The following is a 17,750-nucleotide window of genomic DNA, read 5'->3' on the forward strand; positions in this document are numbered from 1 at the left end:
CTGCCAATCCTCCCTTGCTCCGGGGGTCTTCAGAGAACAGCCCGTTCACTTAGCACCTGAGGGCGCCCTTGGTGCTGTCCTGACTGGGGACACGGTCACATGACCCTGTGTCCAGAGGAGATGGTCACGCGGTCTGTCCCCTGGCTGCTGGCAAGGCAGTTCCCCTTGGCAGATACTCGGTTTGTCTTGCGGTGTCTTTACCATTCAAGGGATGGAATCCAGTAAACTTCCTCTGTCCCCTTCTCTCCAGCGATCTGAGGGCCCTCGAGTTTTTAGTTTAGTTACAGACTTTTTTAAACATGCGGAGGGTGGAGACGAAGACAAGCTTGCGAGTCTGGTATCCAGCTAAGCGTGGGGTGGTGGCGGGGTGGGGGGGGGGTGGGGAGGGGCGGCGCCGCTGCTCGCTGGGTCCTCCCCCCATCCTCAAACCAACCAGAAGGAATCGTTGGCCTGCGTGGGCCTTGTCTGGGCGAGCGTAAGTGCCCCTTTCCCCGTCCCTCCGTATGGCCACCGTTCGTTCATGCCTCTCCCGCCCCCTCCACTGCAGGTGGCTGGAAAGTAAACCTCCACCCTCTGAAGAAGCAGCTGCCCTCCTCCCTGGCGGTGGCCGAGGAGAAGGCCTGCCAGAGCTCTGCGGGCGGGGACAGCCTCCTGGACACCAGCGCCTCCTCGTACCCCGGCGCGCCCTTTGGCTCCCACTGCATGGAGAGTAACAGTGGCGACATGACCGTGATCGAAGAGGTCAGGCTTGAAAACCCAAAGGTGAGGGCTCACGGCGGGGATGCCTTTTGTCCAGCAGGGGCCTGTGGCGGGTGGACCTTGGCCTTCTCGGTCCCGTGTTTGAGAATCACAGCAGGGACACCTGCGTGACTCAGTCCATTAAGCATCCAGCTCTTGGTTTCAGCTCAGGTCATGATGTCATGGTTCATGGGATCGAGCCCCACATCAGCCTCTGTGCCGGCAGTGCAGAGCCTGCTTGGGATTCTCCGTCTCTCTCTGTCTCTCTCTGCCCCTTCCTCACGCTCTCTCGCTCGCTCTCTCTCTGTTTCTCTCTCAAAAATAAATAAATAGTCATTAAAAAAAAGAGTCACGGCAACAACAAAATCGGTAACAGGAGAAGCGCTGCACGCTGAGTGCTCGCTTTGTGCCAGGCGGCGGGCTAGTCCTGCCCAGGAAGTGACACGGTGCTCGTTTATACACCGCCTTTTTGCCCAACCAGAAAGCACCCGCACCGCTGTGGACACGGTGTTTGAATCTCCAACGACTTGCTTTCTTCACGTAAAACTTATTTTGGAGGGAACGTTCGTTTAGATTAGTGGTTCCCACTTTCGGCGATTTGGGCCCCCGGGGGACGTCTGGCCGTGGCTGGCGGAGACGTATCCTAGAACCTGCAGGAGAGCCCACGAGAGAGAATTGTCCAGCCCCAGTGTTGAGAAGCCCTGCCTTCCGTGAAAGGCCAACGTCCTTTGCCATAAAAGGAAGCTAATTCTAAGATAGATAAAAAGAAAGCCAAAACTGCTTAGTGCGTGCTGGCCAAACACTGTTGTGTGCCAGCGTCAGAGATGCGATAGAACCCAATGCTTTTCATTCCCGTAACTAGAGGGATTAGAAAGGCAGTTGACACGGGCCCGCCGTTCTCATGATGCGATTCGGGGCACCTTGTGCCGTCCTTTGTCACTCGAACGTGCCTCAGATGCTGCCAGCGGCACCGCCTGGGCTCTGGGCTTCAGAAGCGCCCTGGCGGAGGACGGGGCCCCCAGCACAGTGCACAGCTGTGACCGGGCGGCCGTAGGGGCTGTTGCTGCTCTGAGGCCTCCGGACACCCCTGAGAGAGAAGCGTTGTCTCTGGGCTGGGACGAGACAGTGCAGGCCCCCCGGGATCAAGTGACTTGCACCTGCTCAGCGAATGACACAGTGAGGACTGGAAACCATGTGCGCGGGGCTCCCCCCGTGCTGCTCCCTTCCTGGTGTGGACACCTGTGCTTTGGGACCACCCCCGCGGCAGAAGCGATGGGGCGCAGGGTGCGAACGTTTTCCGTGGGTTGTTCTAGAACCTTTCAGCCCTTTCCGAGGCTCTGGGCGCCATAACTTCTCAAGTCCTGGTTGGGTCTGTGTCGAACTGAAGAAGCTGGGCCTGCCAGCAGGTGGATCCCAGCAGGTTCTGGAGGGTCTGTCTGCATTGCTCACACCCTCGCCCCTGCTGCGCCTTCTGATCCGGCTCACGTCTCCGGTAGCGTGCTCCTGCCGGGTCCCAGGATTCCTTCGCTTGCTGCCCAGCTCAGCTCTTTCTCTTCCTCCCAGAAATCTGTTCCCAGAGTAACGGCAGAATGCTGTTCTTTCTACATCTGTGCTGAGAAGAGGGCACGAGCGACGTATCTGGAGGGCCATTGGCAAAGCATGTTCTTCACCATGCTCTCCAGCGGCCCCACAGCACGTGGCCAGTTTACTCATAGGTCCCCTCCCCCCACCCCCAAAATGTTTGCTCTGCAGTGCAGGGGAGCACAAAGGTCTTTCTGCCGGGCCCCTTCTTGAATCTTGAGCCCTTTTGAGCCGGTCCCCCGTCAGGAAAGAACCGTTCCTCTCCCGAAGCCCTGGCACTCAGCCCGGGAAGTGATCTGGAGCCGGTGGTCCTGACAGCGGGACATTCTCGTTCTCCTGAAGCGTCTCTGCAACTGAGGAGTGCATCCGGCAAAACAGGCCCCGGGCCGCCACGGGGGTTCGTTTGCGCTGAGTGATCCGCAAGGAGTATGTTAGAGTCAGGATTTCCTTTCCCTTCAGGGACACTGGGGCTTCACAGATTTGATCCTAGGGCAGATGGCACAAGTTCATGGAAGCTTGGGCAGGAATGGGAGACAGAACACGGATCTGTCTTCTCCCTTCGTCTGTCGTTAGGCACACATCCTGACTTACCTAGGGACAGCCTGGTCCCGGAAGCCTGCCTCTGCTTCCGTCCCATATTCCCAGAGAAACAAGCCCTCTTGACTTTCCTTCTTGAAATGTGGGCATAGAAATTCCCTCGTGAGGCAAAGTGCACCCACAGGAATGGCGTCTGGCCCCCTAACCTTGCCAAACCTGTTGTATGTTTGTCCTCTCGGTCCTCGCTCTAGGAGAGTGGCAGTTCCCAAAAGACGGGGAAACACGGCCCGGGCCAAGACAAACCCCACGAAACCTACCGGCTGCTCAAACGCAGGAACCTGATCATAGAAGCCGTCACCAACCTACGCTTAATCGAGAGCTTGTTCACGTAAGGAGCTATCTGTCTGTCTGTCTGTCTGTCTTGCACTGACAGTAAATCTCAGGCCAGCTCGTTGTCACAAGCCACAGAAATGACCGAGAGGCATTGGCGTCTTCTGCTCTATAGACTCTCGTGGCATCCCTGTCTGGTAGAAAGGATTCAGCATCTGTTCTAGTGGTTCGGAAAGTGTAGGCATTGCAGAACATAGAGATGCTAGATGGGGAGAGAGTGACTGAGCTAGAAGTGGAAGTTGGGGAGAGTTCCTCTCTCCTTGGAGGAGGGACTGAGATAACAGCATCAGCTTACGAACTTTTCTTAGGTCAGCATGGGGCCTTTTGTTCAAATGCAATCTTACATGGAAGCAAAAACAAAGAGACGCGGGTGGAACCTGTGTGTTTGCGGTGGCTCTGTTCACGGAGAGGCTCTGCACTCTGGTGGGGTCCTTTTACCCACCGTCACCGCTGCCTCCTGGGCGGCCCTCCTGGGCGCTGCCTCCTGGGCTGCCTCCTGGGCGGTGCTTCTGAGGCACTCGGCGTCAAAGCCACTCGTTCTCTAGGGAATGGGGAGACCGTGTGCAGACACTGTGGCCTCGTCTGTGCAGCGAGGGGTTTGGCTGGGCGTCCGAATGTCCTTCCGGCCCTGCCATTCGATGATCGGTGGGTGAGCTAGAAACATCGCTGTGGTGACTCAGTAAGATGTCTGAGGAGAGGAATCAGAAAGAGCTGCGGACCTGAGAGTGTCGGCGACAGTACATTAGACAATCCTTCGGGCCTTAAATTAACCCAAAGACGGATGAAGACATCCCCGTCGTGGCGCTTAGCGTCCCTGCCGTCATCGTCAGGTTCTGGTGAAAGGCTCAGAATGTGACGCTGCTGTGCTTGGCGGCTCGTCTTTAGCTAACTCATTTATCGCCAAAAGCGTTGACTGTAACGTGTCCAGAAGTCAGCCCTTCAATGGCGAAACCCCCCTCTGACTCTCCCCGAGTTTCTGCTGGTTACCACTAGGCAGGCTCTCAGCTGCCTGGGTTGAAAGGGGTTTGAAACAGATCTTCCTTGCTGAGATTGGGAATATTAACTTCTTCTTTTGTGACACCCCAGGATTCAGAAAATGATCATGGATCAGGAGAAGCAAGAAGGCGTGTCTACCAAGTGCTGTAAGAAGTCCATCGTCCGCTTGGTGCGGAACCTGTCCGAGGAAGGTCTCTTGAGACTGTACCGGACTACGGTTATTCAGGATGGAATCAAGAAGAAGGTACGCCTGGCTCTCCTGACGCCCACCGCGCCAGCCCCGTGCCGTTGGAAGTTTCCTTGACCGGCTTCTCTTGTGCCCGTCAGATTTCACTTGTTTCTTTGCTGCCAGTAACTCAGAATTGCCCCCTGTGCCTCCCCATCTGGGTCACAGGGGCCGTGCCGATTTGCTGTGGAGGTTGGCCACTGAAAAGGGGAATAACTTGCTTGGATCTCAGAGCAGCACGCTCAGGCCTTAGAGCAGGTGTCCGGCCCGCAGCCCAGCCTTGAACGACAGGAAGGCAAGTAGGACTCCCTGGAGCTCGGCAGGGCAGTGCTGGCCGACATCGAGCCACATTTAGCAGGTGGACATTTAGCAGGTGGAAGGTTTAGACGAGGCAGCAAGAACAGTTTCCACCGAGATCCGAGGAGACGTCCCCGAGGAAGCGAGTGCCGGGGCGGTTTGGCAGGGGAGCCATAGATCTTCTGTCTCAGTTTATCTGTTTCTGTAAGATTTAAAGTTTGGGGCCATTCCCATAGCAACCGTAGCTCAGCAGCCCTGCTCATACTCTAAGGCCTCCATTTTTCAGGGGCAGAGTAATTTGAGATCGCCCTGCTGGGCACGGGACCGTAGGGAAGCTGCTGCGGGGACAGTCACTTGCACTTGCCTGACCTTGTCTTCTGGCTGCGTTTTAAACCTCTGCCTTAAGAAAGCTGTGCCTTAATGTTTTGTTTCCTTAATAAGCTGGCAAGGTCATTTCTGGCTTTTTTTACTTTATCTTACTTTTTTGAGACGTTCGAGGTTTGAAAAACACAGAGCGATATACAAAGTGACTTAAAGCGTTTCTGCCATTCCAGGGTGGCAGCTTTCATCAGTTTTTATACCTGCCATCGGGGCCCCTTGGCCTTGCCTCCTCCTGTCCCCTGCCGGCCTGCCACTCCTTTCCTGGAGCGGGCAGGAGGTCCGTGTGCTGATTTCTGTCATTGGAGCACAAAAGCCCCCACCCCTCAGCAGCAGCACCTGCGATTTCTGTGCATCGTCACAGAGCAGTTGCTTCAGATGCGGGCGTCCTGCTTGGGACAGTGATCGAGGACAAGAACACCCCCCCCCCACCCCCAGTCTGAGAGTGGAGAGGGGCGGCTCCCACAGGTGCCCACTGTGTCTCCGGCTCCCGTTCGGCCTAGTGTGGCATCCACCAGGCTGTGTGGAGGCAGGGGTGAGGGGTGAGGGCGGGGAAGCACCACCTTGAAAGCGAAGGTGCCGGCACGGGGCCTCTGCCGCGGGGCACTGCTGGTGCTACCGTGCTGGTGGCCGTTTCCCGCTGGGACGAGCTGCCTCCAGAATAAGCTTAAGTAGCTCAGCAGCTCCTTCGCTGGTTCACCGAGCGCACGCCAGCGGCAGGCTGCCTTCCGATCCCCCGAAGGCACGTTGATCCCCCAGCGCACTCACACCCCTCTGCCCCGTGTGGCAGCGTCCGCTTCGGCCTTTGCTCCTGCGTCCTGTACTGCCCGCTGGGCCTTCGGGGAGGTGGCCGAGCCATCCGGCTGTGGACAGTGGGGAGGCAGGAAGGCCTTGTATTTGCGCCAGGCTTTTAAGGACACCGAGGTGTTACCTAACCACCTCTTTTGCGCCCCACAAAATCCCAGAAAAGTTGGCAGGGCGTGGGGGAGGGGCCCCCGTTTCACAAACGAGCCGCCCAGTCCCTGTGATCAGCCTCTCGCGGGGCATTCTTGGCCTTCTCGGCATGAAGCCTGATGGCCAGAGTCCCACGTTTAGAAGACCTCACCTTGCTCTCTCCTGCCAGCGGCAGAGACGGAGGAGAAGCCTGGCTCTCCGGGGCCCCTGGCCCCAGGGCCTGCCACCCTGCCCGGCCAACACACTCACACCCCTCTGCTCCCCCGGGCCGTTCCCATTTGCCCTCCTAGACAGCACTCACGAAATGGTAACCGCCCTAGCCGGTCAGCTCCAGTACTTGGCAGAGGTAAAATAGCAAAAGCAGCTCTACACCCTCTGCCAGTCGGTTTCCAAGTGCGCCTGGCAGGAGTCCCACGGTGGCACTCTCGGCGAGGGGAGATTAACGAAAGCTGCTTACCTTTTCCAGATGGGAGGCCTCAGGATTCATGAACAACTGTGGGAAATTCTCAGATAGCTGGAGGGGGGCGTCAGGAGCCGGCCACCAGGTAGCTGCGGAGGCGCCCGGGCCCGGACAGCCCCGCCAGGGGACTGCAGGGCGGGTCGCTCCGGCTCCAGGCCAGAAAGTCCTCACCTGAGCAGAGCGGCACGTCACCGATGACAGAGCTCTCTCGCTCGGTCGCTGGAGGAGGGATTTTGATGCCAGAAATTGTCATGGCAGACCGTTCAGCAACACCTTTTGCTCCGGGCTTACACGTGCCTCTTGGAAGTGTTAGTGAAAGCAGGCACAGCCAGTGTTCCGGCAAGGAACCGAGCCGTAGAGCTCCGTGTCCCCCGGCTCCCCCCCTGCCCTGTGGGACGCTGCTTCGCCCTCTCTGCAGGTGGACCTGGTCGTGCACCCATCCATGGACCAGAATGACCCGCTCGTGAGGAGTGCCATCGAGCAGGTGCGCTTCCGGATCTCCAACTCCAGCATGGCAAACAGGCAAGTCGCAGCGCCCCGCGGGAATTCACAGGGAAGCCGCCTGGGTCTCTGTGGCCTTCCTGGAGCAGCTTTCACGAGCACCCTTTATTCGCACTCGTGTGAGATCAACACACTCACGGGCTTAGGAGCAATTTCTTGAGTTTTCAGAAAAAACAAAGTCCTCATTTCGTTCGTTCGACTCTGCCTCGCGGCATCGACAGAGCACTCCGAACCATAGGCCCTGTGTGTGCGAGGCTCGCTCAGTCCCCTAATGGCTCCAAATGAGTCCAGTGGCCTTTCTGAGGCCTTCTCTAATCTTGTGAAGTGTCTCGCGGACTGAGAAAACTCGGGGATGGGAGAAAATTCTTAGCCGGCTTTAACCTGGAGATGGCCGATGGGCAGGCAAAGGGCTCTGCGTGGATTGCGGACCTTGGCTCACGTACTTTGAACTGGCTGCTGATTGATTTCCCATCAAATCCGTTACCTCTGGCATTTCTGAAAGCGTCAGAGGACCCGGCACGTTGGGCCGCCTTTCTCAGAAGGCTGTCCTGGAGGTGGGGGCACACTCTGCAGGTCTCCACAGCCCTTGTCGTCCCCAAACATCTCGTGACCTGACACATTTTATTCATGCACAGTATCTGCTTGGCTCCTGCGGGCAGCCAAGGTTGAAACTCCAGGGCCAAGTGGCTTCATCTGACCTGCCAGGACAGACCCTGTTCTTTCTCCCAGCTCTTGGTCCTCCCAGCAGGGTATTGATCTTCTATTTGAACTGCAGGGTTAAAGTGGTCCAGCCTCCAGCGCCTCAAGCAGAAGCTGAAGAAGAAAGTCCAGAAAAAGAGGGTCCGAGCGGATCAGGAGACTCTCAGCTGAATACTTCCTCCAAATCAGAAACCGGACGGGTGAAAAAAACGGATGAGAAAATGGGCATCACCCAGCTGAAAAATTATCACCCTGTTGTAGGTAAAAAGCAGCTTCTCGTCGACGTCTGACGGTGTGTCGGTGGTTGGTGGTTGGCTGCATGATGGTGTTCGAGTCACTTGGTGTTCTGCAGTCTAGCACTCGGCTAGAGTCCGAGGAATCAGGTTTGCGTGGCTAGCTGGGTCATGTGGGGCTGGCCACGTGACTTCTGCTGCCGTCAGTACCCCCATCTGCAAAATGGGCATGGCCTCTGCCCAGTGGGCCTCACTTCTGAGTATGAGACTCAGATGAAACTGTGCTAGATCCTAGCGAGAGGAGTTAGGCACAAAGATTCATTCTGCTCCGCATCCTTGGGCTGGAATATGAACCACATAAACCACAGAAAACCTCCGTCCCTCCCGACCCCATAGACCTTCTGGTAGATCTAGTCACTGATGAGTTTGAACACCATGTCATTTTCCCAGAGTCCATTCTCCGACAGGGTTGCCTCCTCCCTTGGCCCCCATCGAGCCGCCCTAGTGTGAAAGTGTGCAGGCCCAGTGCAGGCGGCCAGGTACGCGTCACTCTTCTCCCGGCTCATGGGGCACGGGCCGTGGCCCAGTGTGGGCGCAGTGCAGCAGACCTGAGATCCCGGGGCAGAAGACAGCGTGTGTGTGTGTGTGTGTGCGCATGACCTCTCTCGGTGCGCCACATCACCGCAGGAGGCCTGCCCTTGCTCTGCAGGTCCCGGGGTGTTCTGTGGTTAGCAACCACAGTCCGTGGGAGCCCAGGGCCAGGGCCAGTGCCGGGGCAGCAGATCGGCCCACGCGCTGGCCACACAGAAGGCAGTGAGCATGCTGCTCGAGTGGGCACGGCGGTGGAGGAGGGCCTCTGCCCCCTTGCCCTCGCTCCCTGATCCTGTGGCTCCTTACTTTCTCTCCTGTCCTCTCTTCTTGGGAAAAGCCAAGGAGTACTTTATTTGTGTCAACAAAGAAACAGGATGCTTTCAAAGAACCCCGATGTGGGGGTGTTTTGCACAGCCCTGTCAAGCCCGGGTCCCCGTGCGGAGGCCTGTCAGGCTCTGTGTGGCGGTATCCTCCTCTGTCACACTCTGGCTCGCTCACTGCACTCTCCTCCTTCCTTGCCCCCCCCGCCATTCCCCCGGCCTCTGGCCCTCCACGGTATGTGCCGGGCACACGCTTACCTCCGGCACCTTGAGTTTGTCCCAGGGTGCACATCCCCAAGTCCCTGCGTGTCCCCCCCCCCCCACCACCACCACCTTACTTGCCCTCTAGGTGGAATTCTAGCCCTCCTCCCACGTCCCCACTGGTTCTCTGCACCGGCCGTTTCCATCTGTCGTGTGACTTTAGGTATCTTGTTAATACCTAAAAAGTATTAGAAAGTAAGTTCTGTGAGAGTCCGAACAGCGCTCACTGTGAGTTTGAGTGGACTGAACTGAAGTGAATCTGGGAGTTTTCAAGCATTCCCTCCCCCCACCCCCTCTTGCCTCAGTTCCAGGACTTGGCCGTTCTCTAGGATTTCTGCCCAAAATGCCTCGCCTGCGGGTGGTACACATGTTTCTGTGGTACCTAATCTACGGGCACCCTGCCAGCCATGTGCGGACAAAGCTGGGCCTTGGCAGTGAAAGAAGAATGGGAAAGCAGGAGTCAGGCAGGATGGGAGTCCGGCCCTTCTCCAGAAATTACATGGAGACCTCCTCTGATGCCCTGCCCAAGGACAGCCTAGGGGGAACCTTCCTGGAGACTGAAGTGGAGCCCCCCACGGAGAAAGGTGAGCTGTTGCCCTCTGGAGGGGAGTCCTAATGGTTCCTCATCCTTCTCATCTGAACTGGCTGAATCCCCACAGCGCCCCATCAAAGTAGAGTCATAATCTAGACTCTATGAACCCGTGGGCCTCCTGCCTGACAAGTAGGGTTTTGCCCGAGTTTGTGGTGAGAGGGAATCCAGACCTACCGGGATGATGTCACCATCATGTCTGGCACCCTGCCTGCAGCACTGACTCTGATTCTCTCCTAGTGTATGTGGATGAAGCCTCGTGGATGCGCTATGTCCCTCCCATCCCTGTCCATAAGGACTTTGGCTTCGGCTGGGCTCTCGTCAGTGACATTCTCCTCTGCCTGCCCCTTTCCATCTTCATTCAGATTGTGCAAGTCAGTTATAAGGTACTGATGACTCCCAGGGCTATTGTGAGGGCTGGTCCCTCAGCCTAGACCGGAGGACCTACACTCACCTGGTCAAGGGAAAAAGTACTTCCAGACATGTGGTTGGATGGATGGATGGAAGGAAGGAAGGAAGGAAGGAAGGAAGGAAGGATTGGATGGGTGGATGGTTGGGTGGATGGATGAGTGGGTGGAAGGAAGGTAGGAAGGGAGGGAGGCATGGAGGGAAGGGGGATAGATGGAGATGAGATGAGATGGATGGATGGAGAGATTAGGTGAATGGGTGGGTAGATAGGCAGACAGATAGGTAGGTGATGGAGAATGATTGGATGGATGGACAGCTTGGATGGATGGATGGGTGGGTGGGTAGATAGATAGGATAAACAGGATGGCTGGATAGACATAGATAAATTATTGGCTGGATAGATGGATGGTTGCTTGGTGTGTCAAAGGAAATACTTGAAAGACTTAAAGTTAGATCAATTAGATATATCGAAAGAGACAAAAAATTATGTTGTAGCAATATGCTTCTAGAAATTTGGTAAATACCAAAAAAGGAGACAATAGGTTCAGAGAGACTGCTGCCCGGAAAGGAGTGGTGTGTGTTTTTTCATGGTTCTTGCAATTGACCCTGGCCTTGAGGGTAAGCTGATCTTGAAAATGACCTCTTAGGTAGACAACCTTGAGGAGTTTCTGAACGACCCTCTGAAGAAGCACACACTGATCCGCTTTCTCCCCAGGCCCATCCGACAGCAGCTTCTGTACAAGAGGTAAGGTCCCTGAAAACGATGCAGGCTGGGTGACAGTCCCAGTGGGCCCCTTGAAGTTAGAGTTCTGAATAATTGTTCACCAGGAACAGAAAAAGGTTCTGCCCCCCAGCTTGTGAGGACTCGGGGTTTTCATTCATTCAGTGACCCTGTGAGCCTTCTGGATAAAGCACAGAGGCAGACGAAGTGGGGGCTGGAGAATTTTGTCACTTAATTTCAAGGTTCTTTTCAAGTAAAATCTGTCGATAAAGACTGCGAGGTTCGGAGTCGGTTTTTTTTTTTCCTTTGGCTAATTTTTCTTTCTCAATCAAAACCCCATGTCGGATCCACGCTCCGTTGCCCTGGTCGGGTGCCGGGAAGGGGCTTCCGGGTCTCTGCACAGGTCAGGCCCCATGAGGTAGAAGAGGGCGCCACGAGCGAGTCCCACGCCTTCGCCCGACGCGGACCCCCTGGCCACGGCCGAGTGCGCTGGCACCGGAACCCGCCGCTCCCCTCTGTTTTCCAGACGCTACATTTTCTCTGTGGTGGAGAACCTTCAGAGGCTGTGCCACATGGGGCTGCTGCAGTTCGGCCCCACAGAAAAGTTTCAGGACAAGGATCAGGTAACGTGTCCCGTGCCCAAACGCAGGGGGTCCTGATGGCCAAGCAGTTTCCAGACAGCTGGCCGGCCGTGGTTCTGAGCTTCCCCCCTCGCCCCGTCCGCGTCTCCCTAGGTGTTCATTTTCTTGAAGAAGAACGCGGTCATCGTGGACACCACCATCTGTGACCCACATTACAACCTGGCCCGCAGCAGCCGGCCCTTCGAAAGGCGTCTTTATGTCCTGAAGTCCATGCAGGATGTGGAGAACTACTGGTTTGACCTGCAGTGCGTCTGCCTCAACACCCCTCTAGGTACCGTCTGTCGTTGCGGGGCTCCCTGTTCTCCCCGCTCTCTGTGCCATCACTGGGGTTTAGGGCAAGAAGAAACTAGAAGTCGCCGCCGGTTTTCAAACTGTTCTCCAGAGACCTAGAGTGTCCTTGGGGCTCCCTGAGGAAGGAGGGCGATGGGCTTCGAGAAGGGGGGCCCCCAGGCCACTCTGCTTTGTCTTCATTCACTCGTGCATTCAGTAGGTGTTTGTTGCACACCTGGTGTCTGTCATTCCTGGGCCTGACCCGGACACACGCACCCCTGCCTTCCTGAGTCTTAGTTCTCAACAGAGAAGACACACAGATCCACGTCCCTTGCTGAGACAGATGCTGCGGAGGAAGTATGCAGGGGCGTGAGTGGAGGCTGTTTTAATGGGGTGGCATTTGAGCCGAGCTCTGAAGGCTGAGGCCGAGCCCAGAGCCGGGGAAGAACAGTACAGGCGTGGGAACGTCACGTGCATCATTGGGAGAAGCAAGAGGCTGGTGAGGGCGGGGAGGAGAGTGGCAGCTGCCATTGGAGAAGCAGGGAGGAGTCAGGACTCTGGGGGCCCTGTAGGACTTGGTACAGGGTTCGGGTTTATTCTAAGAGCAGGAAGAAACCGCTGGATAGTTGTAGGCAAGAAGTGACAAGATCTCTGCCATTTTTTTTTTTAATTTTTTTTTTAACGTTTATTTATTTTTGAGACAGAGAGAGACAGAGCATGAATGGGGGAGGGGCAGAGAGAGAGGGAGACACAGAATCTGAAGCAGGCTCCAGGCTCTGAGCTGTCAGCCCAGAGCCCGACGCGGGGCTCGAACTCACGGACCGTGAGATTGTGACCTGAGCTGAAGTCGGACGCTTTACCGACTGAGCCACCCAGGCGCCCCTTCCATTTTTCAAAGCTCACCCTGGCTGCTGGGTGGGGAATGAACAGAGGACCCCAAGAGTAGAAACAGGGTTGTGACTCCTGTCCCAGAGAGATGTCCACTGGTGACAGTGAAGGCGGGGGACAGCTTGGCAGGTGTTTTGGAGGAAGAACTGAACAGATTTGGCCAGCAGGTCAGATGAGTCGGGTTTGGGGGTCAGGCCTTTGCTTGTGTCTTCTTCCTACCCCTGCCATGTCCCTTGACCTGTGTTCACCTGGCAGTGACCACTCGTGCATCAAGCATCATCTCTTTGAGGAAGCTTTTCAGCACCTTTATGCTGTCAGCTGCTCTTTCTGAGGATTCCTTGCGCACAGGAGATTTGGCTTCCGTCCCCACGGTGTCTCAAAGTGCCTGGTGCACGGTCGACGTCCCGTGAATGTTGGTTGACTAGAGGGAGGCTTTGTGCAAGGCCATAGACCAGCGCTCTTTCCTCCAAGCCAGTTTCCACCTGGTCTCTTCGTGCCACTTCTACTAGGAGGAAGGGCTGCCATGTCCGGTCTGAACCTGGGAGGGGAGCCCTCTTCCCTTGCTCCTGTCACAGAGCCGAAAGGTCACCATTGCACCTCACTTCTTGGAAAGCCGGAGGCCCAGGTCTGGATGGGGGCGAGGGGCTGCGGGGGAGCCCATGACCCACACTGCTCGCTTGTGTTGGGTAGATTTGTTTACTGTCGGCGGGGTGATGGACCCTTGCAGTGAGAACCTTTAATGTAATGGGTCCAGACAGGTTTTAGAACTCGTGTGTTTCATAGAATCCTCTGGCATTCCGTAAGCTAGGCTTTTACCATTTCGGATTTTTGGAGTGCCCTAATTCCTCTGCATTTTATACCCAGATAAAAATTTGTGAACCGGTATGTTATTTGCACCAGAGTTGTTGAGGCTTGACAACTGGTGAATTTCCATCCCTTTTAGTGTTCATGAGCAGAAATAGGGGAGGCTTAGAGTCCATTAAGCAGGCACCGATTGTCCCTTCATTTAACAAACACTCGAGGAGGGGCGCCTGGGTGGCTCAGTCGTTAAGCGTCCAACTTCAGCTCAGGTCATGATCTCGCGGCTGGTGAGTTCAAGCCCCGCGTCGGGCTCTGTGCTGACGGCTCGGAGCCTTGAGCCTGCTTCGGATTCTGTGTCTCCCTCTCTCTCTGCCCCTCTGCTTCATGCTCTGTGTCTGTCTGAAAAATAAATAAATGTTAAAAAAAAAAATTTTAAAAAAAACCACTCAAGGAGGTTCTGCCCCAAGGACTAAGGGGAAAGTACCATATAATAAGACATGAGCATCCTTCAGAGCAAGGGCTCACCAAGCATGGGTATGGGTATCACCAAGCAGATTCACTGGGAGAGACTGTTAAAATGAAGATTACCGGGCCCTGTCCAGAGCTTTGGATTCAGCAGGTGTGGGGATGGCCTAAATCTGCATTTCGAACTCACAGCGAGGTGGCGCACAGGAGAAGCATTGCCTTAAGTCCTCCTAGGCTTAACCAGCCATTCACATGTGTGACCTTGAGCTCCCCTGAAGACCTCTCTGAGGTTAACCTCTTCATTTCTAAGCCAGGAGCACCACCACCACCAAATTATGGGCTGAAGCAGAGCTTGAACCCCGTGTCTTATGTAAACACCAGCGAGCAGTGTGGGGCATGGGCTCCCCCGCAACCCCCCGCCCCCACCCAGACCAATGTCTCCAGTCGATCATGTTAGAAGACCGTCTTTGGTAGTGTGCAAATCACCAGAATCTTCCTTTGCCTTACTCAAGCAACAGTTCATAGCGGTTTATGTTTTCTTGCAAGAAACACAGTTTTCTTTATTGTGCCTTTATAGAACGCTATTGCTCAACTGTGTTAATGCAGCTCTTGGACACTCAGAGAACATCTGGCTGTCCTCCAGACCCCACCTGGCCCAGGGACACTGCACTGAGCTATCTGCCCAGATCCCTGCTGACCCTGACTCCACGGCCCCTGCCAAGTGCATCATTTTTGCTTACCGCCTCCTCCTGGCTGGCACACAGGAGCTCCGTAGGCTTTCCCTGAGGAAGGAGGCCCCAGGGCTCCTCTGCTCGCGATCCCCCCACGGCCGTTGGCCTCTCCTGTTGCCAGCTTGCCTTCCCTCCCTCGTGCAGTTCAGCCAGAGTACAAATCCTTTACTCGGGTTCACACCCCAGTGTTTGACCCCCTGACATCTATGATAACGCATTTGTATGAAGAGGGTTCACACCCCAGTGTTTGACCCCCTGACATCTATGATAACGCATTTGTGTGAAGAGGGTCTACCAGTTTCAGAGCCTGTCCCGCGGTGGTGAGCGGAGTCACAGGAAGGGAATCTTTCTCTTGCCCGCGGCTGCGAGGCGGCCTGCCGGAGCCACAGCAGGACACGGTCACCAGGGAAGCTTGCGTTTGCTCTCTCAGGTGTGGTGCGCTACCCGCGCATCAGGAAGAACGGCACCCAGGATGAGGGCACTGATGAGGAGGGCAGTCTGCAGAAGGAGCAGGAGAGCGCCATCGACAAACACAATCTGGAGCGCAAGTGTGCCCTGATGGAGTACACCACGTGCGTCCCCACCCCCCCTCCCCCCCCCCGCCCCGCCCCCAAGTGCAGTCCCACAGGCTCCATCCAGCTCCTGGGTGTCCGGCCACATAGGTCAGGCCGGGAGCGCCCACGTCTCTGGTGCAGAGGCCGCAAATTGGCGGCCACGGGCCCCTCTGGCCCCGGCCAGCCCTTGGCCCACATACTGTTAAAACAGAACAAACTTGGTTGCCACAATTCAGAAGTTGGGAAATTTACGTAAAATTCTGGGGTCGGACAAGCGTTTCCCTTCTGTCACGTGTTACCAAGAAGGTAAAAGGTAGTTAGGAAAAATACCTCCACCATGCCGCGGGCTCTCTTTCCAGTTCCCAAGAAGGTCTCTCTTTCCGTTTACTTCCCACCTCTCAGGGGGAGCCGTGAGGTCGTGGACGAAGGCTCGATCCCCGGGGACGGGCTGGGAGCCGCCGGGCTCGATTCTAGTTTCTACGGGCACCTAAAGCGTAACTGGATCTGGACCAGCTACATCATCAACAAGGCCAAGAAGGTGGGCTTCGGGGGGTACGGGGAACACGCATCCCCGGGCCACTCCCCAGCCGCTGCCGCAGCTGCCCACCCCGCCTGCCCTTTCCCGGCTCGCTGTTTCTGATTTGGTCAAACCAAAGTTGACCAGAGGCACAAGTACTTACATCCGTATGTATTGAAGGCACATCAGGCCCTTTAAATACCTGCCTGGCCAGTGTTGTTGTTTGTTTTGTTTTTTGTTTTTTTCAACGGATTCTAACTGATTCTGTCACACGGACAGGTATTCCTTTTTAAAGAAGGAACAGAAAGTCCATGAGACACAGGTCATACATGAGGGAGCACGTGTGCAAGAAGCAAGTGGCTGCCCAGCCCCAGGGGCAGCCCGACGGCTTCTGGAACGCAGCTGCGCAGCCGCCCTCCCCTCTCTGCCAGAGACCAGTACACCTCAGTGCATTTGATGCTCTGGGTCCCTGGGGGTTCAGGGAAGCCCCTGCTTCTTTCCAGTGATGCGCTTGTCTTTTAGGAGAACACCGCATCTGAAAATGGGCTCATGGTGAGACTCCAGACGTTTCTGTCCAGGCGCCCGTTGCCACTCAGTGCTGGAGGTACGTGAGCTGGGGGTTCACCTTGGAGACAGACGCGGGACCGGCCCAGGCCACGTGACTACCTACCACACGTTCCATTCGGCTTCTGGCCTTCGCGGGGCTCATCCTGAAATGCTCACCTCCTGTGCTTATTTCCAGGCAGTGGCAGGTTGAATATCTGGGGGGAAGCCAGAGCAGGATCTGAGCTCTGCACTGACAGGGAAGAGCAGTTCGAGATGGACCGAGAGCCCACACTGGACCGGAACTGGAGAGTGAGGGGTGGGAAAAGCCAGAAGCGGAAACGGCTGAAGAAAGACCCCGGAAAGAAGATCAAGAAAAAGAAAAAAGGTCCCGTGATGGTCGCTCACGTCGGCTAGGCCTTGTCTGTGTACATTCCGGCTCAGAGATGGACTGCAGTCTCACTGCGGCCGGGGCTGAGCTCTGCCCCCAGACCCGGGCTTCTCTTCTCCCTCTGTTTGTAGGGCTGACTGTGCACGGTCGCCGTCTCGTCCTCCACATCGAGCTGGCAGACTGAGAGATCCTCAAGCTTCTTACATGCTTCCTCTTTGTGTCTTAGAGGGTCTTTCAGCTTTGTGACGCCCCTCAGTTCAATTTTCTAACTTCATCTCAACTGAAAAAACCTTAGCAAAAATCATTAGCAGAAATCCTCATCTCAACCAGCCAAAATCCTATTATTCTTTTGGTTTGGCTTTTGATACTTGCATTATATCAATCGAGGCAAACAAAGTTCAAAAGTCACGTTGTGTTTTTAACTCAGAGGAAAGGTGGGAGTCGGTCAGGCCAGGCCTGCGGAATCTCTTCCAGTCTCGTGAGCCCCCTGGGTGTGTCTTAGACTGCTGTTTTGGATCCTTCCCCGGGGCAAGTATTATAGCGAAGGACAGCAGGAGGACAGTGAGGAGATGGGTGCCTGTGTTTTCGTTCATTTTTACATCACCTAAGTGGTCTGTGTGTCGTAACAACGATCTGATAGCTATACCGTTTTCCGATGAGAACAGAATGTTTAAATGGGAACCTGTTTTCAGTGGTTTACTTGGCTGCTGTTTATAACAAATAGGCTTATGTCCATTGGAAAGCCCCGCCCCCGCCCCCCAACTTCAGCTCAGCCTATCCAGATAGGCTTGGGGTCAGTTTGGCTCACAAAGACCTAAATTCATCACAAGGCAAAATCCGGTGGTGGTGTCCCATGGAATCCCAAATGTTCTCACCCTACTTTTCTTCTGCCTACATTTGGAAGAAATGTCCTAAACAAACAGTCTCTTGGAATTAGCAGTAGCATATGGTGTTTACCTTGTCAAACTGCCATGAGTCTATCCCGAGGGGAGGAGATGTTGAGAGAACCTGGCGGGTAAGAGCTCATGGTTCAGACCCTCTGTCTGCTGCTGACTGGGCTGTGTGACTT

At 55.6% G+C, this 17,750-nt stretch overlaps 1 protein-coding gene across 2 annotated transcripts in view; it reads left to right on the forward strand.

Moving 5' to 3' along the window:
• Positions 1-17,750, forward strand: part of GTF3C1 (general transcription factor IIIC subunit 1) — a 75,525-nt gene that overhangs the window by 36,062 nt on the left and 21,713 nt on the right. For both annotated transcript variants that reach the window (XM_045047781.1, XM_011290562.4), the window contains exons 10-23: positions 548-762; positions 3,108-3,244; positions 4,333-4,486; positions 6,976-7,079; positions 7,834-8,018; positions 9,468-9,746; positions 9,992-10,137; positions 10,807-10,904; positions 11,407-11,503; positions 11,615-11,792; positions 15,107-15,248; positions 15,633-15,768; positions 16,270-16,351; positions 16,490-16,678. In XM_045047781.1, the coding sequence (XP_044903716.1) occupies positions 548-762; positions 3,108-3,244; positions 4,333-4,486; positions 6,976-7,079; positions 7,834-8,018; positions 9,468-9,746; positions 9,992-10,137; positions 10,807-10,904; positions 11,407-11,503; positions 11,615-11,792; positions 15,107-15,248; positions 15,633-15,768; positions 16,270-16,351; positions 16,490-16,678 (2,142 nt within the window). The remainder of the gene's footprint in view (positions 1-547; positions 763-3,107; positions 3,245-4,332; positions 4,487-6,975; positions 7,080-7,833; positions 8,019-9,467; positions 9,747-9,991; positions 10,138-10,806; positions 10,905-11,406; positions 11,504-11,614; positions 11,793-15,106; positions 15,249-15,632; positions 15,769-16,269; positions 16,352-16,489; positions 16,679-17,750) is intronic.

Source organism: Felis catus, chromosome E3, assembly GCF_018350175.1.
Source record: "Felis catus isolate Fca126 chromosome E3, F.catus_Fca126_mat1.0, whole genome shotgun sequence".
Taxonomy (NCBI): Eukaryota; Metazoa; Chordata; class Mammalia; order Carnivora; family Felidae; genus Felis; species Felis catus.